Raw genomic sequence first — 19,619 nt, 5'->3', positions numbered from 1 at the left:
ACAAAAGGTTAGCGACTAGCTGGAGATGATAGCATAGCATTTAGCCGCCGAAGAGCCCGGGGCTTCTATCAGAGGTGGTAGAGATCAAAGACGGAGATGAGAGAGAGGGAATGTTGGTTCTGAGGAGGAGGAGCCGGCTACTAAACCGGATCTTTCATTTGATGTTTGTCGGAATTCTGTTTCCACAAACAAGATGGAACTTTCTGGAAGCGTCCTGCTCAGGACGAGAGGCTGAAGACGAGCTCTTATGCTGATGGTCACTCGTGAGGAAGAGACTCAAATCCAACAGGTTGTTTCAGGTCCATTTCCTCTTGATTGATTCTTGTTGCAGCCCCTCGGAGCCGATGGCGAGGATCGGTGATCACGGGATCGTCTGGACTTCACAAACCCTGATTGCCTCTCAATGGTAAATGGTTTTCGTGTCAGAGGTTTTAGAGACACAGGCGGACCCCCGACGGCCTGCTGGGCTGGTTTAAGGACACGTGACCCAAACTGGGTCTTCCTGACATCTGCTGCAGTTTCAGCTCCGACTGCAGCGTCAGATGGTGTCCAGGCGGGATTAGAGGAATTACAGCATCGAGGAGGGGGGGTCCACGTCTGTATCAGGAGGCTCCGTCTGATCAAGGATCTGCTGCTGACTCAGCTCGTCACCACCATTTACTGTCAGACGAAAGATTTGTTTCTGGAACTTTGTCCAGGCACGATGCCTTGACTGCAGCGGTCTCAGGACTGCCGGCGCTTCCTGCTGCCTGCCGATGATGGAATGGGGGGGGGGGGGATTCCAACATTAGGGAGTAAATAATAATAATAATAATAAACATATCTGGTCACTTCCCGTGAGCAGACTCTGCTGTTAAAGGCCTGATGGGGACACGTCGGTGCGGCGTCGCAAGTCTCCAGCCATGAATCTTGTCCTCGCCAGCCTTTATTGGTGCAGGATATTGCAGCTGTGTTCTCCTGACTGAGACTCTGGTGGTTTGAAACCTTTACAACAGCAGCAGATGAAAGGCGTGGGACGTCCCATCTGTCTCTCTGGACAAAAGAGACGCTCAGTGCTCTTCATCATTGTTGTTGACCCGCTGAAGCTCATCATCTCTCCTTTATCAGCCCTCGTAAACCTGTCGACCCGCCGTGAAAAGCCCGTGCTGGGTTCTCCTGGTTTATTGATGGCTCCTCGCTGGGCGCTGGCCGGGCAGTCACCTCCACGCTGCTGGACCCTCTCCTGCTGCATTATGGGACGTTTCACTCTGTTACTTCCTCTGACCGCGTATCTAACCTCGGTCTCTCTGGACCTGATCATGAGACTAAAACCAGCAATACGATGGTGGCTGAACACAAGATGGACGCCACTGGTTTGGTGTCACTTCCAAGTGTTTTGTGTGCAGGAATTGACTTTTTTCACTGTTTCTTTTAACGTGTAAATGGATGCAACATCCGGTTCCCTCGTCTCCGGATCAGTGACCTTAATGAGGTCTGAGGTTGTAACCAGCTGAAGGAACTTGAACGTTTAGGTCTCTGCAATGAAATCCATCAGGAAATATTTGGTGGAAGTGCTGGAAAGTCTTAAGATCGTGGGTCGCTAACAGAGTCTGAGGGAGCTACAGAGGTGCCGGGGGTCCGTGTCTGAAATCAGCCCCCAGGTGTTTTTGCTCCAAATGAAAACACACAACTCACATGTTGACTGGAAAGTCTGGATTTTGTACTTTTGTGGTGGATCAGAAATTTTTTGTATGGTTTGTTTTCTGTCTGGTTAAATGTGGTTATTGTTTATCGTGACTTCTCAGCTCTTTTTTACTGAGACTAAGTTTATAGATTTAAGCTCAGTTATTTTCAAGTGAAGATCGTGTGGTTGTCAGTGGAGAATCTCCTGGTTTCTGGTCTGGTGTCAGCAGGTGGGCGTAGCGATGCGGAGCACAATAAGGGTGTTTTACTTTGAGCATCAGCTGGATGCAGGGATTTACGTCAGTTGTGAATTTCAGCTGAAAAACCTTCACTGCAGCTCGTCTGCGGTTCTGGCTCTGCGCTCCTGACAGTTCTGGAGAAAACGCACCACGTCGGGCCGCTTCGGTCAGAATTGGCTCTTTTCTCTGAGGGCGGTTTTCTTGCTTTCGCTGCTGAACGCCGGCAGAGATAAGGAGGACGGACATTTCCAGATGGACCGATTAGAGGGGGGGTGTTAAGACCCTTCAGACCTCCGTGAGATTTTTCTTCTGTGTTTGTCTGTCAACTCTGCTGCTGCTGTGCTAAATGTTTAATTGCTCCACTCAGCAGACTCGACTCCTGGAGGCTCTAGTAGAACCCCCACACCTCCGGAGGGGAACCAGGCACCTCTGCGAGGGCCCCTCAGGACCCCTCAGGACCTCCAGGTTTCAGGAGGTCTGTGATGACTCTGATGAAATTGAAGCTAATGATCTGATCGGATTTACTTTTCATCGGCTAATGTAGCTACGTTACCTAAAGTAGCAAGAGATTAACAGCAGGTGGCGCTAATTCTTTCATTACTATTACAGTAAACTGTTACTGAGGAAGAGGACAGTGAGGACATCAAGCCATTTATGTTGCATTGCACTGATCCAGGATCAGGCAGGACAGGAGAAGACAAAAGGAAGAAAAGATTCCTGATGACCACTTTTTTTCTCCTGACAGTTTTTCCCTCGTCCACATTTCTTTGCAGTTTCAAGAACTGTGTCAGTTTATAAAGGACAAATGATCTCAATTCATGCTAGTTATGCTAACCTCCCTCCCACAGCCATTCATCGTGCCAAGCTAACTAGCTCAGAAGGCTCTCTATCCTCTTGTCTGGCCGCAAGGATGGTGGACAATCAGAGACTTTCCCAAAAAGTTTGCCGTGTTGGTTGGAACTCAGAAGTAGTCCCCGAGAGACGCGGTGTCCAGTGCGATGCAGACGGATGCTGGTTTGATGTGAACCAGTGAACCCTCGCTGAGGTCTGGGACGTCTGCGCTGTGTTCTTCTATTCATAACCAGTTTCTCCAGTATAACGAGCTCGTCTCTCTACAATCTCCAGACTTTTTATAGAAGCTTTGAACTCAACGCTGGCGGATAATGAAGTGGCTGGGAGGCTGTGTATTGTGTAGATAGAGCAGCCGAGGCTTTCTTGTCTCTACTTGCTGCGTTATGTAACGGATGCTCCGCCGCCGCAGCCTCTCTCTGCTGGTTGCGTCTCTCTTTTGTAACTTTCAAAGGTTTTGCTTTTTTATCTTCCTCACTCAGAAGTCACATGACTGAGCTGAGGGCTTATAAGATTTGACATCTGTGATAAATAAAACACCAGAGTGCATATTTTTCTTCAAGAGTTAGGTTAAACCTCCCAGCTCTATCACTTCCTGTCCTCATATGTCATAGATTGCCATCTCCATGGCAACAGCCGTGTTGACTCTTGAGTATGGAGAACTGCAGCATGTCTGTGGTTCAGTGGAGCTCAGTTGTCTCCGTCAGTGTCTCCAACATGGACACATCGTGATCTGTTGACATGTTTGATCCTGCTGGTCAAACTCAGGACAAAGGGCGGGATCCAGACGATCACGCAGTCGTCAACAGATCAGAAATTGATCTTTGATGTAAAATTGAGTTGTGGAATTTAGTTCGAGGGTCCTTCCTGTGTGGTGTGATCCTAACTTCAATTAGCAAAATTTCCACAAAGTTTTTGGAAGTTTAGAGGAACCCCCCCCCCCCCCCGTAGCCAACCCTGGTCACGGATGATTCTGTCCACGCCGCAGGGAAAGTTGAACATCTGACTGAAAATCTGCATCGGTCTGGTTCTTCAGTCATCAGGGTTTTAGGATCTTTTATTTCCCATTTGTGTAAATCTTTGGCGAGAGGTCTCATGATGTCGTCTCCAGTGTGTGATGTCACTGATAAAGTCGTGCACCTGTTTTCCTGAGGGTTCTAGCATATTCCCCGAGCTTCTCTGCAGACTTGCAGCTTGTATGTTTAGATTTGACTGTGAGGAACTTTTCCCATCACTGAGCCCGAGTGGCATTCACAGAACATTCATTTGGGTCAGAGTTGTGGTACGTCGCTGAAAGCTGGTGTATTTTTACTCAGAAACCACTGGGCTGCTGCGGCGGGCTGCTGCGGCGGGCCGCTGCGGCGGGCCGCTGCGGTGGGCTGCTGCGGCGGGCTGCTTATCCAAACACCTTGGAGCTGGAGAGGTTTTCTCTCCGACAGCCCAGCGTGACACCCGGCTCACAGCTGTGCACTCAAAACTGAAAGTGCCAGTTGTGTTCTTCCCCCCCTAAAATCCCCAGAGTTGTATGAGTGCCAGCTATTGTCCAAGCTGCAGCGAGCGTTTGAATGCGGAGGGAAGAATAGAGGCAGTGATGTCATGGCGTTGGTATGTGAACCCCAGAGCAATACCTTCCATCCCCTTTCTGGAGCTGGAATTTGACTCCGCTGGTGTTCAGCGGCCCAAATGTTTCCTGAAGTTTTCAGGCAGCACAAAGAGAGAGAAGCGAGCGAGGCCTCACCGCCGCCACCAGGCGCTCGCCGCTCTCTTCCCAGAGAGGCTTAATACACGACTTCAAACAGAATCAAGCTCAGAAGCTAAAAACAGCAGCCGAGTTAGTGAGGAAAAGTGGAGCTGCGGTTGGCATGCCACCTTATCTCTGCTGCTGAGAGGGGAGGTGTCACATGCAGGGGCGCAGTCTTAGAGGGTTGCGGGGGTGGAGGTGATGAGGGTCCAGAAAGATGAAGATCTGTCTGTCAGGAAAAGACCATTATGAGCAGAGGAACGGGTGTGGAGCTGAAGTCACATCCCTAAGAACAATGAGGGTGGACTTAAGTGCCATTTTTTGTTTTTGTGAACACACACACACACACACACACACACACACACACACACACACACAAGGCCTCGTGACCGATGGGCAAACAAGTCCTACATGATGCAAGAAACCTGCAGCTGCTGATGTAAATGTCACGAGTGGCGCTCGCCGCTAATCCCTCAGGATGCAGCTTTGTTTTGGTTGATTCTCTCGGCTCTCATCGTGTATGGCTTTATTTTTTCCTAGATGTTTTCAGACAAAATATCTAAAAAGCCGGCACACCGAGCCTGCACCACGTAGACTCAGTCAGCAGCTGGCTAGTCAACAGTGGAGCATTTAGCCGCTAAGATATTTGCCTCAGCAGGTGGTAGAGAACAAAAATAGAGATAATATAATAGAAACACGATGAACAAACAGACGGTAAAGTAGCTTTGTGACTGCTGGTCTGCTTTTAGAGGATTTCAGTCAGATGTTTATCGTTGAGGAGGTTTATGTGATCCACAGAGCAGATATTTGTCGATTCATTTCAGTCGCAGTGAAACTCTAGATGCGTTGAGGACGTTCTTGGAGAGTTCTTGTCTTGAATAGTAATGTGCATCAGCTGGCCAATGAGAAAACAGTATTAAAACAGGCTGCAAACAAACAGGACTCATGCCAGCTGTTAAGCTAATAGCATGCTAACATTAGAGCGTTTAACACCCTAATTCTTTTCATGTTAGCATGTTAGCTTTGAGTTAGCCACTGCTTTGACTTATTTAATTTGAACAAAATGACAGGACTTGAACAAGCATAACCTGAATAAACCTTAAACACATCACAAAGTCAAACATATCATCAGTGGCGTTTACGGAGGAAGACAACAATTCCCATGATCCCACGCTGCTTCATCAAACCACATCTTTTGCTAGTTTGTTTTAGTAGACAGACACTGCAGCAATGACGTGCTGTGTTTAAGAGCGGATGAGGGTTTCAGGCCTGATCTTTCCATCCTGTGGTCAACAAGTCTGTCATTAGCACGCCAGCGTGTGAATGTGGCTGTTTACTGCTCATGAGGGTCCTGCTTCACTGAACATGCCGTCCATTAGCTCCCATTAGCTGGAGCCCTGCAGTCATGAGGAGGTCCGTCTCTGTGCCACAGGCCTGAAGGCTCCTGTTCGCCACCTTCACATCTGAGTATGAAAGAGGCGGCACTCAGCAGCCTCCAGCTGGATCAACACGCCAAGCTCCGCCCATCGTCTTCCTCATTAGCTTCTGTTGACTCTGGCCTCCTGGCAAATAGGAACCAAAACACCCTTCCAACCCCCCCGTGGATGAGTTCATCCATCACATGCTACACCCCCGCCTGACTCCCCGTCACCCTCTTCAACTTATCTGATGCTGAGACAGAAACATCATCAACAGTCAACACCAGTCAGGCGATCGGCCGCCATGTTGAACAAGTGTTGCATCATGTCACCTTCAGTCATACGGGATCAGTGATTGAAGCAAGAATCCGACAATCACCACCGACTGCCATCAGTAACCCGACACCTGCCACCTCTTCCCTCCGCGGCTGCCGGCCGCCACCAGCAGTCTGGGTCATTTTCACAGGTCTTCCAGAATATGTTGTGCTATAATAATAAAAAACAAAACGGAGAACAAAACCTATTTGTTTCATTAAAAAAAACATTTTATTGTTAGCTCATCTTTTCTTTCCGAGCAACATTTCTGTGACGGTCATTTTCATCAAAACCTGATGAAAAGCTGATAAAGATGGCAGCTTCCTGCAGCGAAAGGATTCACCCTGCACCTCCCCAGACTCCCCAGACGCTATCAGACCAAACGAGTCACATTTCGCCGTGGTGGTGTGACACTCTAAACATTCCCCCCCCCCCCCTTGCTGGTGGTCTTCATCAGCTGCCTCAGTCAGACACTGAAGTTTTCTCTGTCCAGTGTGAATGTTTGCTGCTGAGGTCAGAGGAAGGCGTCTCACGGTGACCCGAGAGTCGCTCTCGGCTCATTGTCCTTGTTTTCGATTTTTAACATTCATATCTGTGCATGTGGGTTAACTTCAGCCCCCTGAACAACTTCTGTCCTCGCAACTCTCGACGTGGCTCCAACTGTCGTACCGTATGAACAACTTCGCTCGTGGAAAAAAGCCAACGAGATGAAATTCTAGTTTGAGGCTTCGGCGCAGGAATCTGAATGTGAGGACAAGCTCAGATGTGAAGATATGCCGGCCTCCTCGTCCACTACAGAGCTTGTTGTTGTTTTCCTTGCCCTCTTTATCTGTTCCATCTTTGTGACGCTCCCTCGCCTGACATTCCTGTGACCTCACCGCCGCTCTGGCCGGAGACTCTAGACGGTGAAGCGACTCTTTCATTTCAAATTCATCTGACCATCACGCTGCCGTGGCCTGAGGGACAGGAAGCTGTGGCTGCTTCTCCAGGAAGGACAGCACTTTCATCTTCAGACAACGTTTTGGTCTCCAGTGAATTTTTTTTTTTTTTTAAATAGAACAAATGCGACCAGTCGAAGGCTCGGTGGAGGTGAAGGCCACTGACTGACCACGTCTAGGTGATGTCAGCGGTGGGCTGCTGGGCCTCAGCTGACCGTCTCACATCCAAGACTGGAACCCAGAGGTTCTCTGTGAATCCAAAGATTGTTTTTCTTTCTTTTATTAATGACTGCAGAAGTCCAAACACTCGCTACGCCTCTGCTCCCTGGAGATGAGGCCCTGCGTCGTGACCTCAGCAGCTGTGGCCGATCCTCCTCGTGGTGTCACGTCAGTTTGACATCACATTTATTCTGATGGAACAACAAAAACAGAAATGCAACAGCAGTTTATTTTAGCAACAAACTCGGTTCTTTATTTCTTGCCATCAGCTGGAATCGTGATGGCTGACGTGATGAATGTCAGCAGGTTTCTGACACCTGAGGCTTCTTGACTTCACATTCCTTCATGTGGCTGAAGCCCAAGCGCAGGGCGGCGGACGTTCCTGGGGCATCGCTGATGTTGATGAGTGGTCAGGTGACTGAAATATTTCAACTTTTGTACTTCTTCCTGAATTTGGGAAGACGGCTCGCACGTCCCAGCACACTTAAGTTTTAATGTTTGAGATTAAAAGAATAGAACTGCAACTAAAATTCATGATAGAAAGTACCAGAGCGTCTGCAAGTTCAAGCGTGTGTGACTCGCTGCGTCTCATGTTCTCGCGGTCGTGAAGCATATTAAAGCTTCTGTATTTCCACGCCACAGCGCTCCTGGTCCTGCCAAAACCTCCCAGCTGGCAGCACGACCTCGCATTTCACTGCGCTCTGATCTGAACTCTGTGTTCCGTCTAAAAACTCCCGATTCACCCGTTTAAAATAGTTGTTGACATTCCTGCGTGGCTGCTGGCGTGTCGGAGGAGGAGGAGGGCGGAGACGGCTGGAGGTTCAGGCTGAGCTGGGACGATGATGGAGGGACCAGGTCAACCTGAAGGGTTCTGCTCTGACAGGAAGCTGGTTGTTGTGTGGATCTCTGACATCATTGACCTGTAACCAGGAAGTTGTTCATTAATTTTCACCTTGCTTATCACGCTAGCGGCCGAGCAGCACAGGTGATGAGGGCGTGTGACCTAAAGTTGTGATTCAACATCATATTTTTTACATCCGGGCGATGAGTCTTTGACGCTGTAACGTGAGTAAATGAACCTCAAAGATCCTCCGAGAGAAACGAGACAGAACAGAGAAGCTGAGAAAGTGAGAGGAGGTGAGTTGGTTTTCTCTCGTATCCTCGGGCGAGGAGTCCGAGCCGGCACAAATCCTTGCTGGAACAATAGCGAGGGGACAGGAAGTGTAGAAGGGGCCCGACTCCGACTCTGCCTTTGTCTCCCGAGCCCCGCTACGCCTGGAGAGCCTCCGTCAACACAACACAGGCCTCTTCCTGCAAGGGAGTCACGGCCGGGTTACGGATCCACCGCTGACCCTGGATCAGTGTCAACACGGGTCCACGTCACAGGTGTTCATGTCCCAAACATGTGCAGCCTCACTGCCGCTTCAACGCCACTGTGAGGTGAGAAACACAAACATAGTCCAATCAGGTGAAAGAGGTCAGAGGTCACCAGATGAAGTCTCTGGTTCTCTGGTCGTCACAAACCATGACTCCAGAACCAGGGACCAATGCAGTCAACAACAACTTCAAGTAACTACACTCAAGGAGAGATTGAAATGCTTAGCGAATAGTTAATATCACGCTGTTCCTCCCAGTTCCCCCACCCTGACTGACCAGAGGAGGCGCAAGTCCAGCAAACAGCATCTCCTCAGCCTGACTCTCAGCAGATTCATTTTGAATTCAACTTTAATTATCAGGTTGGAATGTTCATTCAGTGGCCTGGTTAAAGCTCCCAGACACTCTGGAGGTTTGTCCAACATCTGTATCAGACGTCTCACAGCACCGTGGACTGATAAAGGTGGACTCTCTGCCCCGGCAGCTCGTCCTTGTCCAACAAGTACTGTGAGCTGGTCCACAATAGAGGACGCCCTCCCACACAGATAAGACCGAGTCAGCAGATAGGAGACAGACGCGTCCTGCTTTGGACAAACTCTTCACAGCTTCCTGTGTTCTTGAGCCAGGCCCTCTGATGGGGGAGGGACTGGGGAGAAAGCTGCTGATTGGTGCCATCATTCCCTCTCCTTTCAAATCCCCCAACCTCTCGAGGTCGTGATTCTATCAGACCTTTTGACCAAAGTCATAAGAATTGGAAGGAACCCACCACTTTTTATGAGAAATACACTAGTTGTCTGAGCCACTTCTCAAGAGAGCTGAGGCTCATGCTAGCTTAGCACAATGAATGGTAGAGGGTGGGAAGTGTTAGCGTAGCTCCCTCTCTGCCTGCATTAATATAAGGAGGGTTGTGCGTAACCTTGGTGATGAATACCAGTCTAACATGAAACTAAACTATGAAAGGAAATTAAACTGCTGCTACTGATCATGAGGAGGTGGAGGACTCCTGCTGGACACACCAGCATCCTGGACCTGAGCTCGCTGATGCTAACACTTCCCACCCACGACCAGCCATTGGGCTAAGCTAACTAGCCTGGACCTGAGCTAGCTGATGCTAACACTTCCCACCCACGACCAGCCATTGGGCTAAGCTAACTAGCCTGGACCTGAGCTAGCTGATGCTAACACTTCCACCCACCACCAGCCATTGGGCTAAGCTAACTAGCCTGGGTCTCAGCTCCCAAGAGAAGCATCTGTATTTTCTTGCGGGGACGATGGTCACTGAGAGAGACGCGACCAAAAGGTGGGCGTGTCCCTTTAACCACCATTGATGTGTTTATATTTAGATACTCCAACTTTGCACCTGTTTGACAGTGTGATTTTGAACTGCAACATCATGGCCATTAGCTCTCCGTACGTCCCCGTCAGGAGACGTGAAGGTAATTTAGGGCCCGTGGTGTCCCCGATGCAGCCGTTTGAGCCTCAAGAAACAAAAGCTGAGCAAGGCGTCGCCTGCAGACGTCTAATCATAGTTTTGATACTTGCAGCGGTCGTCTAATTTTAGCCCGAAGTCTTTTACAACAGATTCCCTTTCAGCCGGAGCCTCTGGTCCGCAGGCTCACTCCCAACAAGACCTCTCAGATTTGCAGACTCCTGCAAATCCTCCTCCTCGCAGCATTCTTGTGGCGGCAGATCTGCGGGACGCTAAACTCTCAGCTGGAACTCTAAAAAGAGGCCGAGTGTCTGCTGGCGTTGGAGCTGAATCAGGCAGCTCCGCCTACCTCCGCATAAACAGCCTTAAAAATAACTTTCAACAAATGTGCTGCAGATGAGGACGACTTTGGCGGGCTTCAGTATTTAGAATCAACTGCTGGACGAGGCAGCCGTCCATGAGGACGAGGGTTTGATATCAGATCAGCTTTAACCCTCTAAAGGCTGAGATCTGTCACATGTTGACGTGTTCTGGACAGTGGAGTGCGCCGTGTCACTATGGAAACTGCAATGAGATGTTTTGATGAACCTGATTTTATCTGCTGTCCAAGTTAAAATGCCACTTTTCTGAAGACTCGAGTCAAGCTTCAGTGATAAGTCAGATCAGTGCTCCTGCAGGCTGAAACCTTCCTCCTCTCCAGACTCCCTTTAGAAAATCACTCATTCTACTGCAGCGGCATCACGGTGCTCGCTGCTCAGGCCTGCACCCCCCAGGTGAGCTCCCGCTCCCTCCTAGCAGCTCCTGCCTGTGCACCGATGGGAGCGATATGCTAGTGGACCTAACAAACATGGCATCAGACGGACACTTTCACAGGGTCATGACGTCACTTGAGAGGAACCGTCTTGTTCCTTAGGCATCAAGTTATGCATTTATTGGGCAGTCGGTGTGGTTTGAGGCGATGTGGGCGTGGCTTAGGTGTGAGGGCACAAGTGGACGGAGCTGTACTCATCGAAAGACGAGCAAAGAACTCCACTGAAGACTTTTCTTTACCAGGTGTATGAATATTCAGTCTGTGTGGTGACAGAGATAATCTGATGTCCTGTAGATCAATCACCCATCAACATGTCGATTATCAGACAGCGACTGTGCCGTCACGCTGAGGAATCGTGACTTCCGCCATCTTTCCTGCCTCTTCCATCGTGTGAGTGATGGGAGGAATCATCTCACCATGTCTGCACATTCTGTCAGGGTAAAGGAAGGAAATGAGATCAAAGCGGACCAACAGACGTCTGGCGTTAAACTGCTGCGCCACGATCATCGTTCTCGACTCTGCGATGTTGTGGAGCTCTGAGACGAAGCACTTTTCATTTTTGTCTTCATTCATGTGCTGATTTATTCCCATTAATTATAAAATCCAGGTCATTATCAAAGCAGCGTGCAGACCCCCGGAGGGAAATCCTGCTGTTTGTCTCCAACATCTCCCTCACTTCAAAGCTGCATTGTTGGGCGCTGGTGGGGGGGGGGGGCCCGCCTCTGCTCCGTCTCTGACATGATGATGTGTCTGCTGGTCTGTGGGCAGATCCATGGTCTGGCATCATCTTCCCTCCCCTGCTCCAAAGCCTGACCTTTGACCTGCACTGACCTCTGGTAGTAAACACAGACATTTACAAAGCAGTTCAGAGCAACTGACAGCAGCTTGTCCCTGCCTCACACACTCCTGACGGCGACGGACGTTTGACCAAACGGAACTGGAACAACTTCTGTTCTGAGCTGATTCCTAAACATCTCCAGGAGTCTTTAGTCTCTATTAATTTGTTGTGTTCTTTTGATATTGAGCTGGCCCATAAAATATCGTCTGGGACTAGAACTTTGGTCGTATTCGGGATGAACGTCGGCTCCTGGCAGATTGTGTCAGTTTTGTTATTCCACATCCTCACTCTGTTCGCTGCGGTGGAATTTAATTTGTTCATTGTTTGACAACGTCAGAGACACTGAATGAAAGTTTGCTTTGAGTCAGAGAAACGAGTGGAACAGAGACTAGACAGGAAGTGATGTCATGACTGACTGGTGTGCTTGTGACTCTGCACAGAGCTGTGATTGTTTGATGAAAGAAAGCGACAGCTTGAATGGCTGAATGCACAGTCCGTGGCTGTGGCGTTGTAATGACACGCCAGCTCTGACTGCCAGGGACTGTGTTAGCAGTCGCTCAAAGCGGGGTCAGAGGTTAATGAAGCTGAAGTTTAGTATCTGATGAGTCGTTGTTCACCCATAACTGAAGAAGACTCTTGATGAGAGATGAGACTTCTCCAAGGAAGTCACGGTGCTTAAAACACATGATGGGTCACTGAGGATCCTCACCCGACGTGTGAGTGTATAACAAACGCTGTTCCATCCTTGGTATTCAGATGTTTGTCTTCTTTGAAACACGCTGATGTATTAATAACGAGGGCGGCGGAGGCGGCGGCGCTTGCATTGTTTTATGGTTTAATATTAATATTCTGTTGTCTTGTCTTCTCCAGAGCTGCTGGGCTCCACCAAGAGACTCAACGTCAACTACCAGGACTCAGACGGGTAAGTGATGAACTCTCCCTGTCCAGTCGTTAACCTGATCCCGCCGCAGCAGTAAAGCTGCTGGCCGCCTCACGCCGGGTCTGATCAGATGAGGCAGCAGGTTCCGTGGCGTCGTCAAGACTCCTCCTCCTCCATCAGCTGGCAGAAACGCTGACTGGCGAAGTTCTTGTGCGACCTGGAAACGGGAAGAGACAAAGAAAGTTTTCTGTCCTCATCAATATTTCTCTTTGTGAAAAGTTTTTAGTGTAGCATCTCGCTGCCGCGTCCTCACCGCCGTCTCCCTCCTGACTTCACAGACAAGTCAGCAGCTTATTAATATTCTCTAAAGCTCCAGATTACAGCGGATTTAATCTGTGTGCTGTCCTCAGTCATTTTACATCTGACAGGATCTGAGGCTACCAGAGGAGTTAAAATCCTCAGACTCTTGACTCGCTTGGATATGAAACCTCACTCAGTGTGACGTCCCCCTTCAGAGAGCATCATCTCTGATGTCATCATCTTTTATGTCAGCAGCTGTCAACATCCATAATCATTCAGAAATGCAAGAGAAAAGAGGCTGCAGAACTTTTCTTCTGCATCGTTTCTAAATCTTCTGAATGTCTGAGGCTACATGCTAACAGCCGCACGCTAGCAGCTACTGCTAACGGAGACAAGTTGGTGACAGGCTTCCTCTGAAATCATGGCGTCTCACTCTCCCCCTGCTTTGATTGATGTCTGTTGTCTTGACAGCTGAAATCGCTGTTGTACGCACATTTGCATCTGTCAGATTAGCAGCAGGATGTGCAGAGGCAGGACTTGGATGACTTGGACAAGAATCACATCCGAGCTGGAAGAGACTCGAGGTTTTTACTTTTATTTTGATGTCCATGGATCGAGTTCCCGCTCAGGTTAGAAACATCTGGATGAGTTCCAGGTGGAAGGTGATGGAATCCGGTCCAGACACTGCTGGTCCTCGGAGGATGGATCCCGCCGCCCTCGTCGACAATAGCAAACATTCAGACAAACACCAGACCGGCCCTTGAACATCATCTGTCAACATTGGTGGGTCACAAAGAGTCAAAGGAAGGTGGCGAGCAGAGGCGCAGTAAAACACTCTGAAGAGGGGCACTTCAGGCCTTTGTTGGCCTGGAGAGGTCAGGTGGGGGGGGTTGGTGAGGTCATGGGTGAGGAGGCAGAGGGGCAGAGCGTGACCAATTAGATAAGAGTGTTTACAAAGGGCGGGAATGACTTAATGCAGCGCTGACAGCCGCTCTGGGATGTCACCGACTAAATGACGCCTTTTATCGGACGCATGTGGATGAACATGTGACGGTCGGTCACGTGTGAATCTCTTTGACCAGGAAGTGTGCTTAGTGACATCACTGCAAGGCAGGAAATGATTTGTGATCCTCTTTAGCGTTGAAAGTTGGTCCAAGTGGGTGTGGCATCCCTGAGGGTCCTGGGCCTCATGAGGGGGAGTCTGACTTTCATTCATGCTCAGGAGAGAGGTCTGAACGCGGCAGCCTCCCCATACCTGACTCCTGTCTGCCACCGCTCAATTGAAGTCACAATTTGATATCAGAATATTCGTTTTTTATTTAGTTTATATTTTTTATTGACTCACTCCAGGTTATTTCCTCAGGATTTCAACAAAATTGAAGCTTGATGGAAAAGGTAATTAGCATATTGAACATTCATTAAATAATATATATGATTTTTATGGACTTGAATTACTGAAGTGAAGAAGTGGAAAAAAAGTGGTAGTCAAAATGTTTAAAAAGAAATCATTTTAAGAATCATCTGTTAATTTAAATATAAAATTAAACAACAAGAACATCAGTCGCTGGCGAGCAAGAAGGGGCGCTTGGCGTGACTGACGGTGCAGCCAGACTGTCTGTGAGTGTTTGTGACACACACTCTGGTACGTAGTGATATGATTGGCTGTAAGTGATGGATGGGCGGAGCATGATGAGGCGGTGGTGGTTTGCATTCATGAAAACTTGACAAGTTATCGAACACCACTGATGAAGCGTCTCGCTGCTGCCCAGCGTCGGTGATTCAGCCCTCTGATGTTGGTGGAGCAACATTAACACGTCTGAGCTGTAATTGGTGCTTTCCCCCTTTCTGTGTGTGTGTGTGTGTGTGTGTGTGTGTGTGTGTGTGTGTGTGTGTGTGTGTGTGTGTGTGTGTGTGTGTGTGTGTGTGTGTTGGCCAGGCCTAATAGCCTCCACAGGGACTGGAGATCTCAGGCGTAGGAAGGTTTTCCATTATGCATCAGCGCCTCTGGCAAGTCGGCCCCCAAAAAAAACCTCTGCTGGAGTCACAGTTCTGCATCTAAACTCAGAATCCCACAATCCTCAGGTGTGCAGACATTATTGTGCTGTCAGACAATTTTTGACCTTGGAGCGCCGCTTACGTGTTGACAGGTCCGCCACCCTGGCGCTGAGAGTTTCTCTGGTCTGTTTTCACTGCTCGTTACGATTCAAAGCCTTGCTAGCGTGCTAGCATGTGAGCGCTCATTTCATTTCACTTACTTGTCCAGATGCACATTATTGGACTTGAGTGGGCGGAGCACTTTGTCCTGACAGACAAGCTCCTTCAGCAAAACAAAATGTGACGCCATCACCTGACAAACCCCCCCCCAACCCCCGCCTCCTACAAAATTTCCCACCATCACAGCAATTTACACAGAGACATTCCAGCACCGTCTCCATGGAAACGCATCCAAACACTGAGCCAACAGGCCGGTGGGGACGTGACACGAGTGTGTCTCCCGAGCCCCCTCTTCTATCCCGAGTGTTTGAGTCTCTGAGTGACGAAGCGTCAGATTGCCAACACGCCCAGACTGATGTCTCCCAAAGCCTTCACGCCGTCCTCAGCCTGCGTGTCCCAACAGAGGTGGTCTCGACCTCACAGACACTCTCCCTCCAATCAGAGCAGGCGTAGCACCTGATGGCAGGTCGGCACACACACCTGGAGAGGAGGCACTAAGCCCCCCCCCCCCCCATCAGAGCTCTCTGAGCCAGGAGGAAAGTATGTCAGCCTTTGTTTGGGCAGAGCGTTGGCGAGGAGAAGCGAATGCCTTTGTGTTTAATTAAACATGACCTGCGGCTGCGTTCTTTCTCTCTTCTATATAACAGCGGCGCTTTATCTCCTCACGTATTCAGGCTCCTGCTCGACAAGCCTCGACTGTTTCCTCCAGCAGACACTTTTACTGCGCTGAGACAAACGGCGTCTGCTGACGACCCCGGAGACGACAATCAAACACCCTCCGAGAGACTTTAGAGGAACCTTCCCAGCTCCACAGTCTGATTCTACATCCACAGCGCCATGCCAGTGCTTGTTTACCTCGTTGCTGCGCTTCATTCATCCGCTCAGTTTTACCTCCTTTAACCCTCCAGGCCCTGAAGCAGCAGGTTAATCACAGCCAGACTCTGTAACAAGATCTCAGTCTGCAACTTTCTGATGATCTATTGACATATTAACCTGATGTGATGCTGTATCAACTGATTTTATGGTCATAGATAAATCTAAATGATGCTGAAATAACGACATTACGATGGAAAATTATGAAGTCATGAATTTCTGAGTGGAGTTCTGCTCAGTTCAGCTACAGTCGCTCTCATTTGTTGTTCGGGTTGGAAACGTTCAGTTCGAGTTATGATTGATCACATTGATCTGGTTTAGTCACATTGATCTGGTTTGATCACATTGATCTGGTTTGATCACATTGATCTGGTTTAGTCACATTGATCTGGTTTGATCACATTGATCTGGTTTGATCACATTGATCTGGTTTAGTCACATTGATCTGGTTTGATCACATTGATCTGGTTTGATCACATTGATCTGGTTTAGTCACATTGATCTGGTTTGATCACATTGATCTGGTTTAGTCACATTGATCTGGTTTAGTCACATTGATCTGGTTTGATCACATTGATCTGGTTTAGTCACATTGATCTGGTTTGATCACATTGATCTGGTTTAGTCACATTGATCTGGTTTGATCACATTGATCTGGTTTAGTCACATTGATCTGGTTTAGTCACATTGATCTGGTTTGATCACATTGATCTGGTTTAGTCACATTGATCTGGTTTGATCACATTGATCTGGTTTAGTCACATTGATCTGGTTTGATCACATTGATCTGGTTTGATCACATTGATCTGGTTTAGTCAAATTGCTCTGGTTTGATCACATTGATCTGGTTTGAACACATTGATCTGGTTTAGTCACATTGATCTGGTTTAGTCACATTGATCTGGTTTGATCACATTGATCTGGTTTAAGATCAATCACAGGACAGGCTTGTGAGGCACTTACGGGGATCCAGTGGGTCAGGAAATGGTCAAATGCAAATCAAACATAGCTGCTGGTTATCCAACCCCCCCCACCCCCGCCCCCACTCCCACCCATCCCCCCCTCCGCCACCAGGCTGCAGGCAGGGGAAGATGAGGGCGTCGGTGATTGGTGGAGTCTCAGCAGGAATGTGACACGATCAGCAGGAATGTCATGTAAAATGATGTGGGACTTAAAGTCTCTCCGTCCCAACGCCGGCGTGTTGCTCTGGTTACCACCACACGCTGGGAGGGGGGGTCCCATTGGAGTGCTGCCCGTCTATGTGGGTGGTGAGAGGGGAGGTCACGTAGCCTCTTGTTCTCCCAGAGAGGGATGGGGAGGAAGGGGGGGGGCAGACCTGGAGACTTGAACAGGTCATCAATTCGGAGGACATCAACTCTCCCAACAACCTGTCGACTGATCACGGTTAAATGATGTGATGACATCATCAGTCCCAGCTGGCCATCACTGCTCCTCTGTCCAGTCCGTGATGTCATCGCTCGTCTGTGGAGCTGAAGGCCTGGAGATTCTGGCAGGCTGTTAGCGGCGTCCCACCCCCCTGCAGGGTTTCTCTCCTGCTCTTTGTAACCTCTCGTCATATGTCCATTACCGCGGCCGCCGGCGCTCTTTGTTACTTTGAATGCTGCTGAGGTTACGCAACACAAATGGACGGGCTCGTCTTTATTCTGCCTTTATTTACATGTAGCCTGCGGCGCCACGTGCTCTCCCGTGTGTGCGATGGTGGCTTATCGTTTTATTCACTACAAGATAATAAAAATAGTTTGCTTGTTTCATTCCAGCTATTTTTAGCATCGTGATCCGGAGTGTTTGAGAACGTTATTTACCGTCGTTAACTGTGGTTGTGTCCTAACATCGGTGACTGGCTGGAGGCTGGAAAAACACAGCTCACTCTCAGTTGACGTTCGCCTCCATCAGGTATTCGGTATCACTGTGTTTCCTCATCAGCCTCGTCTCTCTGTCTCCACTCGGTGCGGTGACCTCTGACCTCTGGTGGCCAGGTTCTCAGCGCTGCACCACGCCGCCCTCACGGGGACCACTGAACTGCTGGCGGCGCTGCTGGAGGCCCAGGCGTCCGTGGACATCAAGGACAGTAACGGTGAGACGCTTCCCCTCTGTGGACTGCACGGAAACGTGGGGATGGACAAAGGTCGTCTGTACCTTTTTAGCAGAGCAGGTCCAGGATGATGTATTTTGTAGTCCGACAGGAAGTTAGCACCCTCATGGTTTTGTCCCAAAGCCAGTGAGACTGACAGAATTAACCCTGAGTGAACAGAAGCAGGTGACTGAATATCAGCGGATATGCAGGATTTAAGGGTCAGTGTGTGTGTGTGTGTGTGTGTGTGTGTGTGTGTGTGTGTGTGTGTGTGTGTGTTTATGTTTATGTGCATGTGCGCGCACCCAGGGATGCGTCCTCTCCATTACGCAGCCTGGCAGGGGAAAGCGGAGTCGGTGCTGATGCTGCTGCGCTCCGGAGCGTCGGTCAACGGCGTCTCCATGGACGGTCACATCCCTCTGCACCTCGCTGCCCAGTATGGACACTACGAAGTGGTGAGTTCAGTCACTCACACGCTCCTCATGATGATGATGATGATGATGATTATGATGAAGCACTCTCTGAAATCTGCCCCCCCCCCCCCACACACACACACACAGTTCTACAGAAGCTCTGGAGGCCAAAAGACCAATCAATGATGAGTGGATCGATTGACTGATACATCCACTCAGTGTTGGTGCTAGCATGGTAGCATAGCTCTTGGGTGTTGTGTCGGGGGTGATAATGAGGAGTTTGGATTAGGTTTTATTGTGAAGGTTGGGGGTGGGGTGGGCAATTTTGTTTTGGCGAGGTGATTATCGTTGACCCCGTTAGTTTGAAGTCTCAGCAGGACAGATGTGAACCGATGCAGCAGGAGTCTGTTTGGATTATTTTTTAGGGTCGGGATTAAGTTGAATCTAGGTGAGTGAGTGTGTTTTTGAATCTCTCTCAAACACACACACACACACACACACACACACACACACACAGAGTCAGCAGCTGCTTAGTGTTCAGCTACTGCAGCGTCATTTAAAAATCCTCCTCCTCCTCGGACTAAATTCAGCGCCAGGAGAGAAAACGATCGGCTGACAGAACAAAAAGCAAACTTGATCAGTTCAAATTTAGCTGCCAAGTTCTCTTCGTCTGAGTTCTCCCTGTTGGGTCAGACCTCAACTTCAATCTCACATAATCAGATTATTGATCTCTGATGAGTCCAGCATGTAAACCGATTAGAGACGTTGACAGAGATGAACCTCCTCCCAGTCTGAAGGCTCGCTCTTGATTCCGCTTCTCAGCCATGATGTGTGTGAATATTCATGTTGTTGGTTCTTCTGTTACCACGTCACCGGGACCGACCGGCCAATATTCCCAATATTCCCTAAAATTAGCCTTCTTTCAGACAGTACTGATGATTAGTCAGCCTGTGTTAGCCAGTCTCATCAGCTAGGACCCAGCTGATTAATCACCAATACCAGCCGATGTTAACT

At 49.1% G+C, this 19,619-nt stretch overlaps 1 protein-coding gene across 8 annotated transcripts in view; it reads left to right on the top strand.

The window, feature by feature from the left end:
• caskin2b (CASK interacting protein 2b) overlaps positions 1-19,619 on the top strand; it is a 33,301-nt gene that overhangs the window by 3,581 nt on the left and 10,101 nt on the right. For all 8 annotated transcript variants that reach the window (XM_086185344.1, XM_086185338.1, XM_086185343.1 and 5 more), the window contains exons 3-5: positions 12,704-12,755; positions 18,098-18,195; positions 18,502-18,647. In XM_086185344.1, the coding sequence (XP_086041470.1) occupies positions 12,704-12,755; positions 18,098-18,195; positions 18,502-18,647 (296 nt within the window). The remainder of the gene's footprint in view (positions 1-12,703; positions 12,756-18,097; positions 18,196-18,501; positions 18,648-19,619) is intronic.

Source organism: Aulostomus chinensis, chromosome 18 (genome assembly GCF_037954235.1).
Source record: "Aulostomus chinensis isolate RoL2024-O1b breed Wild chromosome 18, RoL_Achi_v1.0, whole genome shotgun sequence".
Classification (NCBI taxonomy): Eukaryota; Metazoa; Chordata; class Actinopteri; order Syngnathiformes; family Aulostomidae; genus Aulostomus; species Aulostomus chinensis.
The sequence above is the reverse complement of the archived record's forward strand: the minus strand, read 5'-3'. Positions and strand labels throughout refer to the sequence as shown.